This window comes from Caenorhabditis remanei, chromosome V (assembly GCF_010183535.1).
Source record: "Caenorhabditis remanei strain PX506 chromosome V, whole genome shotgun sequence".
NCBI lineage: Eukaryota > Metazoa > Nematoda > Chromadorea > Rhabditida > Rhabditidae > Caenorhabditis > Caenorhabditis remanei.
This window is the reverse complement of record NC_071332.1, coordinates 19,544,170-19,556,374: the sequence shown is the minus strand read 5'-3', so window position 1 is coordinate 19,556,374 and position 12,205 is coordinate 19,544,170. Positions and strand designations below refer to the sequence as shown.

Here is a 12,205-nt window from a genome sequence, read left to right as displayed (position 1 = left end):
ATGTCCCAGTTGTTTAGTTTTACTAAAAATATGAAATTTTGAGGATTCTGAATCTGTTTTCAAATTCAAAAACGGACACAAATGGGGGGAGTTATGTGGGTTTGAAAATTTAAAAAAAATTAAAAAATTTTTTCTCGAAGTTTTCAAACAATTGTAACTCCGCCCACCTTTGTCCCACCAAAATTCTGAATACAGATTCAGAATTCTCACGTCTTCAGCTTTCCGATCAAATAAAAATTTTAGTTTCAAAACGTCCCAGTTACAAAACGACACTCAAATAAACACATTTATTTAAAAAATATTGTACTTCTTTGTTTTATTTAACGATTTCTCTCCTCCCGGATTACAACCACTTATTGGCCTTTTTCTTCTTCTTATTCTTTGGCGTCCACTTTGGAGTGATCTGAAATACAATTGGGACATTTTAAAACCGTTTCAAAACGTCTCGGTTTCAAACCGTACTAACCTTAACCTCCTCCATCCCCGATTCACCAAATTTCACAGCGACGCAATCCGTTTCTCCAGTTTTTTCGTTATAAGTCATCACCAAGAGGCTCCCGGAAGGGATATCGATCTGCTTTCCGGTTTTCATGTCGTAGGTTGGCATGGTTCTGAAACGTCCCAGTTTTAGAATGGGACGGTTGCGAGATGGGGCCAGAGTTCTTAAAAGGGTCTCTTACCTTTCTGTTGGAATCCAAGGAATAGATTTTTATCGATTGATTTGACCCTTGACATGTGGCAAGAAATTTCCAGAAGCATAACAATGGGTACACGTGAAAATTATCATTATTATATTTATTATTAGAAGAAAATCAGTGAACAAATAAAGCAACCTCAACGAGCTTTGAAAGAAGAAATGAAAAACAATCAAATGGATGGATGAAGTGAGAGATCAAGTGAAGAAGAAAAGGGAATTATTGAATACGAGATGGCACATTCGACTTCCGACGTCTCGCATTAGTAAAGTAGATTCTGATGATGTCGTACTTGACGTCAAGTTGCTTCGCGATTTCATACATCTCGTCCTCATCTGGTCTCTCGTTTCTGGCAAACACCGCTTGGAGCATCGCCTTCTCCTCCGGCTTGAAAGTGTGACGCTTCGATCTCCCATCTGTCAGTTTCTTGCGTCGTGGTTCCACTGGTAGAGTGTCTCTGTTCAGAATCTCGAGTCTCTCGTGCGCCGCCATTCTCACCCAATTGTACATTCGACGGTAGACATCACGTCCAGACTTCATCTTGAACCAATCCCTTGGATTACGAAGCAAGTCTGACATGGTTCCTTGTCTCCTCTGAGCAACTACATTAGCGAAGAGTGTCTGTGAGATACCGTACTCCTTCAGAATAGACCATACTGTGCCGCAGAGAGGTTTGGTGTCAATGTAGTCGGGGGTCGGGGCGTTGAGAGGGTCTGATGCGTCGGTGGTTACGGTAGAAGATTTCTTGGAACGTCTTCTTGACTTCTGTTTCTGGATCTGGGACACCACATCACTTTCTTCAATCTCCGATTCAGAAGAATCTTGATCCTCCGGCATCTCTCGATTCAACCAGCCATCATCTTCGTCTGTCGAGTTCATCATGTGAGCATAGTCTATACGACGCGAAGTCTCCTCTGCATACAACGGCTCAAAATCAGCCGGATACTGCTTTCTCATGTATTCCTCACGTGCCGTCTCCAAATTCCCCACAAACTTGTGAGTATCTTCTGTGTTCTCTCGATACAACCAGGCATCATCTTCATCTGTCCAAGTCTTCATGTGAGCATAGTTTATCCGATGCGACGGCACCTCTGTACCGTCTGCATTGCGTATTGACCAATTCCTTGCATTTGTCGTCTCCTCCAAATTTCCAATAAACTCGTGATCCTCTATATCCTCCTGGAACAAGTCCTCATGGTTACGAAGGGGATCCAGTGGTCCTCTCAGTGGATCTTCGACTTCATACACAAAACTGGCTTTGGAGTAACCGTAGTTCTCAATCATCCATTGCTCACGGTCTTCCTCCTTGAGGTGCCAGGGTCCTGGGATATTGAAACCTCGTGCTGACATCATTCTGAAATATTTGGAACTAAAGGATGTAAAGGGGATGAAAGAGAGACAGGAAGAAGGAAGACGAGAGAAGGTCACTAAAGGGGGTCGGTGAAAAGAGGAAGAATGACTAAATAATATGATATTGTGATGGGTCAGTCATGACAGATGGTGCACACTTCTCGCGTACGCGCGGGCGTCGTGCAACGCGGTTGCGTCGCGTGTGCGTTGCGGTTGCAGACCCCCTTAGGGAAAACTATCTAGGGGGTGCTAGCACTACTGATGAGAGACACCTATACTCCAATTGTTATGGTTTGCTACGTCAGAATTGCTAGGTCACACTCGCACTAGCTGGCTCTCTGGGAGATCGGGAAGATAATTTTGTGTATCTGCTGGGGGAAATATGGAATAGTGCGAGCGAGAGGATAGATGGGAGAAATACGACTACTGGGTGCACTATCTGTTTTAGGTCAGAATAGCTAGGTCAATCGGGTGGTTTGAAAGAGAAAAGTGAATAATCCTGGATCCAGCTACAGTAACCTTAGATAGGAACGCAGTTTCTTGTTTCCTGGGCACTGCAAAGGTCTTGTCGATGGTTACTGTATTTACCGCAGCCGGATAGCAAATACGGTGGTCCGATCTAAGGTAACTGTATTCGCTATCCGGGTTACTGTAACCGAGACTGGTACCTGGATTGGCTGACTACAGTATCCTTAGATCCAGCACTCGTACTCATAATGCCGTTACAGTAATCGTAGATAAAAACGCAATGGGGCCAAGGATACAGTGCTCCTAAATAACTGTAAAGTTTCTGTAACCGGTTAGAGGGTCACTCGCTTTTTTCCATTCAAACCGTCCCAACTAGAGTGATAGCAATCGCGCTTTAAAGCAACAAAAAAAAACAGAATGGCATAATGAGAGTCAATAGGGAAATAAGACTATCTATGCTGTAGGCAGCCAGTATAGCCGTCTCAGCTAGTGCGAGTGGAGTGACCCAGCAATTCTGACCTAGCCAATCATAACAATGGGAGTATAGGTGTCTCTTACCAGTAGTGCTAGCACCCCCTCGCATAGATAGTCTTATTTCCTTATTCACTCTCATTATGTCATTCTGTTTTTTTTGTTGCTTTAAAGCGCGATCGCTATCACACTAACTAGGTCGGTCTGAATAGAGAAAGTGAATAATCCTGGATCCGGTTACAGTAACCTTACAGTTATTTAGGAGCACTGTACCCTTGGCCCCATTGCGTTTTTATCTAAGGTTACTGTAACGGCATTCTTATTACGAGTACTGGATCTAAGGATACTGTAGCCAGCCAGGTACCAGACCCAGGATCCGTTTACTGTAGCTGGATCTTGCATTATTCACTTTTCTCAAATTCAAAACATCTCTTTGATCTAGCTATTCTGACCTAAAACTGGTAGTTCTAGTGCAGTGATCCAGTTGTAGTATTTCTCCCATCTATCCTCTCGCTCGCACTATTCCATATTTCCCCCAGCAGATACACAAAATTATCTTCCCGATCTCCCAGAGAGCCAGCTAGTGCGAGTGGAGTGACCTAGCAATTCTGACCCAGTTAACCATAACAATGAGAATATAGGTGTCTCTTACCAGTAGTGCTAGCACCCCCTAGATAGTTTTCCCTAAGGGGGTATGCAACCGCAACGCACACGCGACGCAACCGCGTTGCACGACGCCCGCGCGTACGCGAGAAGTGTGCACCATCTGTCCTACCTCACCCATCCCAATATCATATTATTTAGTCATTCTTCCTCTTTTCACCTTCCCCCTTTGGTGACCTTCTCTCGTCTTCCTTCTTCCTCTCTCTCTCATTCCCTTCATATCCTTTATATCCAAATATTTCAGAATGATGTCAGCACGAGGTTTCAATATTCCAGGACCCTGGCACCTCAAGGAGGAAGACCGTGAGCAATGGATGATTGAGAACTACGGTTACTCCAAAGCCAGTTTTGTGTATGAAGTCGAAGATCCACTGAGAGGACCACTGGATCCCCTTCGTAACCATGAGGACTTGTTCCAGGAGGATATAGAGGATCACGAGTTTATTGGAAATTTGGAGGAGACGACAAATGCAAGGAATTGGTCAATACGCAATGCAGACGGTACAGAGGTGCCGTCGCATCGGATAAACTATGCTCACATGAAGACTTGGACAGATGAAGATGATGCCTGGTTGTATCGAGAGAACACAGAAGATACTCACAAGTTTGTTGGGAATTTGGAGACGGCACGTGAGGAGTACATGAGAATGCAGTATCCGGCTGATTTTGAGCGGTTGTATGCAGAGGAGACTTCGCGTCGTATAGACTATGTTCACATGATGAACTCGACAGACGAAGATGATGCCTGGTTGAATCGAGAGATGCCGGAGGATCCAGATTCTTCTGAATCGGAGATTGAAGAAAGTGATGTGGTGTCCCAGACCCAGAAGCAGAAGACAAGAAGAAGCTCCAAGAAACCTTCCACCGACGCATCGGACCCACTCAACGCCCCGACCCCCGACTACATTGACACCAAACCTCTCTGCGGGACAGTATGGTCTATTCTGAAGGAGTACGGTATCTCACAGACACTCTTCGCTAATGTAGTTGCTCAGAGGAGACAAGGAACCATGTCAGACTTGCTTCGTAATCCAAGGGATTGGTTCAAGATGAAGTCTGGACGTGATGTCTACCGTCGAATGTACAATTGGGTGAGAATGGCGGCGCACGAGAGACTCGAGATTCTGAATAGAGACACTCCACCAGTGGAACCACGACGCAAGAAACTGACAGATGGGAAATCGAAGCGTCACACTTTCAAGCCGGAGGAGAAGGCGATGCTCCAAGCGGTGTTTGCCAGAAACGAGAGACCAGATGAGGACGAGATGTATGAAATCGCGAAGCAACTTGACGTCAAGTACGACATCATCAGAATCTACTTTACTAATGCGAGACGTCGGAAGTCGAATGTGCCATCTCGTATTCAATAATTCCCTTTTCTTCTTCACTTGATCTCTCACTCCATCCATTCATCCATTCAATTCTAATGTGCCAATCAGAGCATCTAAATAATTCTGTTTCTACCGATCTCTCACTCCATCCATCTATTCCATTCGATTGTTTTTTATTTCTTATTTCAAATCTCGTTCTCAGGTTACTGTAAGTCTTCTTACATAATCTTTTTATTTGTCTTATATCTGTCGTTGCATAATAAATATAATAATAATAACGAAACCGTTTTTGTATCTACAGTAACCCAGGCATGTAGAGAGTCAGATTCTAGTAGTGTACCTCGAGATCCAGGATCCCGGTACAGTAACCCTGGAAGCTAAGATCCAGAATCCTCATCGTCCTACAATAATATCGGATCTCGCTACAGTAGACTTGGAATCCAGGATTCTGGTCACAGTAACCCCGAACAGACTACAGTAATCCTCCGATTCCGTTTTTGTGCCTTTGAATACAGTAACTGGCTTGAGATCCTGGATCCGACTACAGTAACACAGAGAGTCAAGATTCAGCTACAGTAACCCTGGAAGCTAAGATCCTGGATTCGACTACAGTACTCTAGAACCACATTTTTAGGTACAGTATCCCTAGGATCGAGAATCCTGGAACAGTATTCCTAGATTCTGGATCCGGGTACAGTAACCCTAGATCCTGTATCCAAAAATTCAAAAAATGTCATGATATTTCTGTAAAATCTACAAAAAAAGATCCCGATTTCTCTTCACACGCGCCACCGTCGCGCCAGCCACTTTACAACCACCATCGCTATCTTCTTTTTCACAAGGTGCTTGTTGTTGACCCTTGCAGTCCGACCACGCGTCCCCCTTTCCGATTGTCTGCGTCTCTCTGTCCCCGCCCACTCTCTCGTCTCGAATTCTTCTTCTTCTCCATCCTTCATTCATACACTTTACTCTCCCCTCAGACTTCTATCCGGAAATGAAGTCGAAACTATTTTTGATTTTTATAAAATACTAATATGATCTACATCTATATTCAAAGGAGGTGTTGAGTCCGTGTGTAGAATTCTTCACCTTTTCTCTTTTGATTTTTTGAGAATTAATTATCTAATTGAATTTAATTGGTTGATGGAGTGGTAAGTCGAATCTGAAAATCTGAAAATTTTCAAAAATTTTTTTTCAGAATTGATGTTAAAACTTGGTGAGAACGTCGTGGATTAAAAGTTTGAGAACACAAAGAAGACCGAAATGAGGTGAGGACATCTGGACAGACAGACATCCGGACAGACAAACATTTGAACAGACAAATTCATATTCCTTGCTGTCATTTGCTTTTGGGATCTAGTGGTTTCTTGATTTTTCGAGTTTTTCAAATTTCCGAAATTCCGAATTTTTGGATTTTCAGATTTCTGGAGATCCGAACTTCCAGATTTTATATATCTATCAAAAAATCAAATTTTTTTCAGATTTTGAAAAACGAAGGAGTGTTACCTAGTTTGAGCAGCTAAAACAGGCCTTGAGAGAAGTAAGTTTTAACAAAAAAACTTAAAATTCGGAAAAAAATTGAAAAAATTTCAGATATATAGTTTGAGCAGCAAAAACAAGCCAAGTGAGATTAGTTTTTTGCAGTTTTTTCAAAAAAAAAAGAATTTTTGGAAAAAAATTGGTGGCCTAGAAGTCCAAAATGGTCATTTTTGATAGTTTTTCACACAAAAAAAAACGTGATTTTTGAGAAAAAAATCAAAAAATTTCGAAAAAAAATTGGTGGCCTAGTTTTTAATCATAGGAATTCCTCCAAACCTCGTAATTTCGACGATTTGGATTTCTAGGCCACCAAAAAATTTTCTCGGTCACCGACGTTTTTTTTGATTTTTTTTTCGAATTTTGGTATAAAACACATTAGAAACTATCCGAGGATATTTCGCAACTTGTCTCGGTTACAAGACGTCCAAATACAAAAAAATGAGGACATCCGGACAGACAGATTCACATTCCCTTTCCAATAATTAGACTTTGAGATCTACTGGTTTCCAGATTTTTCTTTTTTTCCAGATTTTTGAATTTCCCGAATAAAAAATTTTGCTGAAAAACCAAAAAATGTTAATTTTAAAACTTTTTTCAGGTATATGGAGAGGAGAAAAACAGAGCGACTACTATGGCAAAAAAGAATTATTTTAAATTTTTGAATTTTATTTAAAATTATTAATTTTTTTGTATAACAAAATAAACTCTTTCTTTTTCCCCCGGTTACCACAAACCCAGTAAAACGAAAAACGCGTCAACGACGCGCCAGCCATGGAACTACCAACGATAAACGCGCCAAACACGCGCCAGACTCAAATTTGCTTATGACTGTTCGTTCGCTCGCGCCTAAGGCGCGCCAGCCCCTATCATCTTTTTCACAAGGTGCTTGTTGTTGACCCTTGCAGTCTGACCACGCGTCCCCCCTTCCCTCAAATTGTCTGCGTCTCTTGGCCCCGCCCACTCTCTCGTCTCGAATTCTTCTTCTTCTCCATCCTTCATACATACACTTTACTCTCCCCTCAGACTTCTATCCGGAAATGAAGTCGAAACTATTTTTGATTTTTATAAAATACTAATATGATCTACATCTATATTCAAAGGAGGTGTTGAGTCCGTGTGTAGGATTCTTCACCTTTTCTTTATTGATTTTTTGAGAATTAATTGTTTAATTGGATTTAATTGATTGATAGAGTGGTAAGTCGAATCTGAAAATCTGAAAATTAAAATTTTTTTTTTTTCAGAATTGATGTTAAAACTTGGTGAGAACGTCGTGGATTAAAAGTTTGAGAACACAAAGTAGACCGAAATAAGGTGAGGACATCCGGACAGACAGACATCCGGGAAGATAGACATCCGGACAGACGCACTTCACATTATTTTCTTTTGGATCAATTGGATTTTCCAAATTTCCCGAATTCGAATTTTCGATTTTTCCGAAATTTTCAAAATTGCGGATTTTTGAGGTTCCGGATTCTTATTCTTGTCGAAAACGCGGTTTCACAGGACATCCGTACAAACAGACACACCTAATACACTTTTTTTTTCAGGAAGATCGGTATGCGATTGGGAGCGACCAGGAGTTTGGGTTTTGAAAAAGTTGGGTGAGTTCTAAACCGAGAAATTAGAAACTTGGACGTTTTGAAACTAGTTTCGAAACGTCCCATAGGCACTTTTGACTATGGAGATTCCATTTCCGTAAAAAAACTGAAAAACTTAGACATGGAGGTCAATTTTCACCGCAAAAACAGATTTTTCAGTGTATTTTACATCTAAAACCGATATTTTCAGAAAAAGGAGTGGAAGAAAAGTGACAGATGTTCCCATCACACTGTTTTATACTGGTGAGTCTATCGATTTAAAAAAATTTAAAATTTTATTAAAAAAATTGCAAAAAAAATTGAATTTTTCCAGAAAAAAGTGGACTTTGCACAGAAGTACCTACCCTTCAAATACTTGTAAGTAAATTTAATTTAATTATAATTAACTTAATTACCTGTAACTAATTTCAGGGGAGCCACTCACCGAGAAGATCAGTGCAATCAATCATCCAACCAGATAACGCAGGTGAGATTATTATTTCAATCTTCCATTCACAAATTTTCGATATTTGCAGGTTGTTATCATTCCTGAAAAAATGTTGAAAAGGAGAAGTGACAATGCAGGTGAGTTTTATTATAAAGTACCGGGCAAAAAGCCTTTTTGAAAAATATATCAACTTTGGCTGTTTTCAGTGGAAAATGACCAGAGTGTGCCGTAGTAATTCTGAATGTCACACCATAAAAATTTTTAATGGATCGTACAGATCAAAAGTAGAGCTCCATTTTTGTAGTTGACAACTTTTTTGTACGGGCACTTCCTAGAGAGTTATGGTCATTTTAAGACGACATCTCAAAATCGCCTTGTCGATTTGAAAAAGAACTGACTTTGTCGATATGTAACTCGCTAGGAAGTGTCCGTACAAAAAAGTTGTCAGCTACAAAAATGGAGCTCTACTTTTGATCTGTACGATCCATTAAAAATTTTCTTGATGTGACAATCAGAATTACTATGACACACTCTGAAAGTTGGGCATTTTTCACTGAAAACAGCCGGTAGTGTAGTTTTGTGCAAACGCGCTCCACTGCAAAACTTCCCCAATTTCAAATTTTTAGGATGTTATCAAAATGGAAAAGGAAGCTGTGATCTTGTTTTATTTTAATTTGTTTTTTTTTTAATTTCAATAAATAATTTGTAAATTGAAAATGAAAATTTTTCGGGGACATTCGGACAAACAGACACACATCTGGACAGATGGACATCCGGACAGACAGACATCTGGACAGACACGATCCGGATTTTCAGATTTTTGAATATTCAGGTTTTTTCAGACTTTCGTTCCATCCGATTTTATGATTTTTGGGTTTTTCCGGATTTCCCAAATTTTCAGATTTTTTCAGATTTCCCTAATTTTCAGATTTTCAGATTTTCAAATTCTTACCCCGTCTTCCGCCTTTCAAACCTTCCAAATCACAAAAACGCGTCTCAGGCGCGCCATCCTCAAAAGTCGGCCGATTTTCGTTACTTTTGCTCGTATGATTTTCGGATTTTTGGATCATAAAAACGCGTCCCAGGCACCCCAGACATGTGTATGTCGCTTTTCCACTTCAAATTCGAAAAACGCGCTGAAGGCGCGCCAGACATTGCTATCATCTTTTTCACAAGCACCCGCTTACTATTAGACAACGATAAAGGCGTCTAAGGCGCGCCAGACTCAAATTTTCTTATGACTGTTCGCTCGCTCGCGCCTAAGGCGCGCCAGCTCCTATCATCTTTTTCCCAAGCTGCTTGTTGTTGACCCTTGCAGTCCGGCGTCTGACCACGCGTCCCCCCTTCCCGATTGTCTGCGTCTCTCTGGCCCCGTCCACTCTCTCGTTGCAATTCTTCTTCTTCTCCATCCTTCATACATACATACACTTTACTCTCCCCTCAGACTTCTATCCGGAAATGAAGTCGAAACTATTTTTGATTTTTATGAAATACTAATATGATCTACATCTATATTCAAAGGAGGTGTTGAGTCCGTGTGTAGGATTCTTCACCTTTTCTTTATTGATTTTTTGAGAATTATTTAATTGGATTTAATTGATTGATGGAGTGGTAAGTCGAATCTGAATATCTGAAAAATTTCAAAAATTATTTTTTTTCTAGAAATAATGATGAAATTTGGAAAATAAGTTGTGGATTGGAAGCTGAAATCAAAGTTTGGACAAACAGATGAGGTAAGGATATCGAATCTGAAAAATTATATTAATTTTTGAAAATTCCAGAAGGTCTCATGCAAATCGACAAAGACGGAATGGATGGGAAAATTAAAGTGAGTTTTTTCCCTTTTTTTCCAAAAAACCTATTTTTTGGACCGAAAATTCCAGAAGGTAATCCATCCTGGGTACTTATACTGTAATGGATCCTAGTTTGAGCAGTTACAAGGCCCCTGAGAAGTGAGTTTAAAGGAAAAAAAAATTTTGAAAATTATATAAAAGTTTCCAGGCTGGATTTTGCCCAAAAATATCCACCAAAAGCAGAAAAAGTTTAATGCAAACCGGAAGGATAATTTTGGTAAGATTTTTTAATAAAACTCAAAATTTTTTGATATAAATCCATTCAAAAACCCAGAGAAAAGAGAAAATTCTCTTGGAGCCATGTCTGAAAATCAGTCTAAAGCGAGTTATGAGATCTCAAAGCGCCAAAATGTTCATATTTTCGAATATTTTCTTCTAGATTCGTGCAGGACATGGAAATTTACTATTAAAAACACTGAAAACTGCACGACAAGAAACGATTTTTGCCACTTTGAGGTCTCATAACTCGTTTCAGACTGATATTCATACCTTTTTCAGTTGAAAATGACCTTACGGTACTACGGATGGTCCCAAAATGAAAATTGTGTATACATCATACAGAACAAAGACAGAGCTTCATTTTTGTAGTTGACAACTTTTTGGTACGGACACTCCCTAGGGAGTTATGACCAGAAAAGCTAAAAAATCTGATAAAAAACTATTTGAGGGAGAAATTACTTGCTAGAGAAACCCGTGGAGTTTTAGGACGTGATTTATATCATTGGAAAGCTGTGAAAACGCTAATTCCAAATATATATTCAGTTTTTGTCCTAGAGGCCTGGTATTCGAGAAAAACGAGATCAAAGTTTGGACCCCTACCTTACCAACGTGTATTGTTGTGGTATCGTCAACTTTGATCTTATTTTTCTCGAATACCAGGCCTCGAGGGAAAAAACCAAATATATATTTGGAATCAGCGTTTTCTCAGCTTTTGAATGATATAGGTTACGTCTCATAACTCCACGGTCACCTGGAGGCATTCCTTAGTTAGTGGATATGTAACTTGCTAGGGAGTGTCCGTACGAAAAAGTTGTCAACTACAAAAATAAAGGTCTACTTTTTTTCTGTATGGTTGATGCATAGTTTACTTTATGTGACAGTAAGCGATACCGTAAGGTCATTTTAACTGAAAAAGATCAAATTGTGTATCTTACTGCACAGGTGCTGTATCTCCAAGACGATTTTCCTTTTTCCCTGGTTTTCCGAATCGATTCATACCAAAAATTCTTAAATTTTAGAATAGTAATGCACACGCCTCCTTTAAACCTGAAAACTCAATAACAACAAAAAATTGATTCCAGGAACTCTCCACGATCAAAATGGATCAGTCATGTTCGCTATGAGGAGAGATGAGGATGATTCCATACATTCCAGCCTTCAACGCACCTGGAGTCGTTCCACAAGTTGCTGCAGAACAGGTCCCGGAGGCACATGCAGACAAAAATTGAAATGGCGGATTGGTGGGAGATGGTAACGACGTCAACGAGAATGTCCTGGAACGATTTCTGCTTCGCCTGAATGCAGCCAGCATGAAGTATCCCAGAATAAAGAAGTTCTCCGAATGAAAATCTGAAGCCACACTCAAAATAATAGTCGACGAAGTTTAATTAATAAATAATAAAATGCACTTGCTTTGTTATGAAAATGTATGTGAAAGGGTACCGTATACCTAGACCCAACTAGATGTCTAGGTGACAGCGAAGACTGGAACCTGCAAACGCGCTCTATCGAAATTTTTGGCTTCCTTAAACCAGATACCTCAAAACCGGCCATTAACAAACCGAGTCCTATGGTTTTGAAACGTCTAAGA

The 12,205-nt window shown here is 40.2% G+C and overlaps 4 protein-coding genes across 4 annotated transcripts; 2 read left to right on the top strand and 2 right to left on the bottom strand.

The window, feature by feature from the left end:
* Positions 1-343: 343 nt before the first annotated feature.
* On the bottom strand, positions 344-607 carry GCK72_021333 (uncharacterized protein; the record flags this gene model as incomplete). Its single annotated transcript, XM_003095226.2, has 2 exons — positions 344-403; positions 467-607. The coding sequence occupies 2 exons, from the start codon at positions 605-607 to the stop codon at positions 344-346; spliced, it is 201 nt and encodes a 66-aa protein (XP_003095274.2).
* A 307-nt stretch (positions 608-914) lies between these two features.
* Positions 915-2,048, bottom strand: GCK72_021332 (uncharacterized protein; the record flags this gene model as incomplete). The annotated part of the gene is made up of 1 exon (XM_003095214.2): positions 915-2,048. The coding sequence occupies one exon, from the start codon at positions 2,046-2,048 to the stop codon at positions 915-917; it is 1,134 nt and encodes a 377-aa protein (XP_003095262.2).
* Positions 2,049-3,892: 1,844 nt separating this feature from the next.
* Positions 3,893-5,017, top strand: GCK72_021331 (uncharacterized protein; the record flags this gene model as incomplete). The annotated part of the gene is made up of 1 exon (XM_003095231.2): positions 3,893-5,017. The coding sequence occupies one exon, from the start codon at positions 3,893-3,895 to the stop codon at positions 5,015-5,017; it is 1,125 nt and encodes a 374-aa protein (XP_003095279.2).
* A 3,314-nt stretch (positions 5,018-8,331) lies between these two features.
* On the top strand, positions 8,332-10,467 carry GCK72_021330 (uncharacterized protein; the record flags this gene model as incomplete). Its single annotated transcript, XM_053734193.1, has 6 exons — positions 8,332-8,358; positions 8,429-8,472; positions 8,527-8,581; positions 8,631-8,679; positions 10,324-10,370; positions 10,426-10,467. The coding sequence occupies 6 exons, from the start codon at positions 8,332-8,334 to the stop codon at positions 10,465-10,467; spliced, it is 264 nt and encodes an 87-aa protein (XP_053583106.1).
* Positions 10,468-12,205: the final 1,738 nt, after the last annotated feature.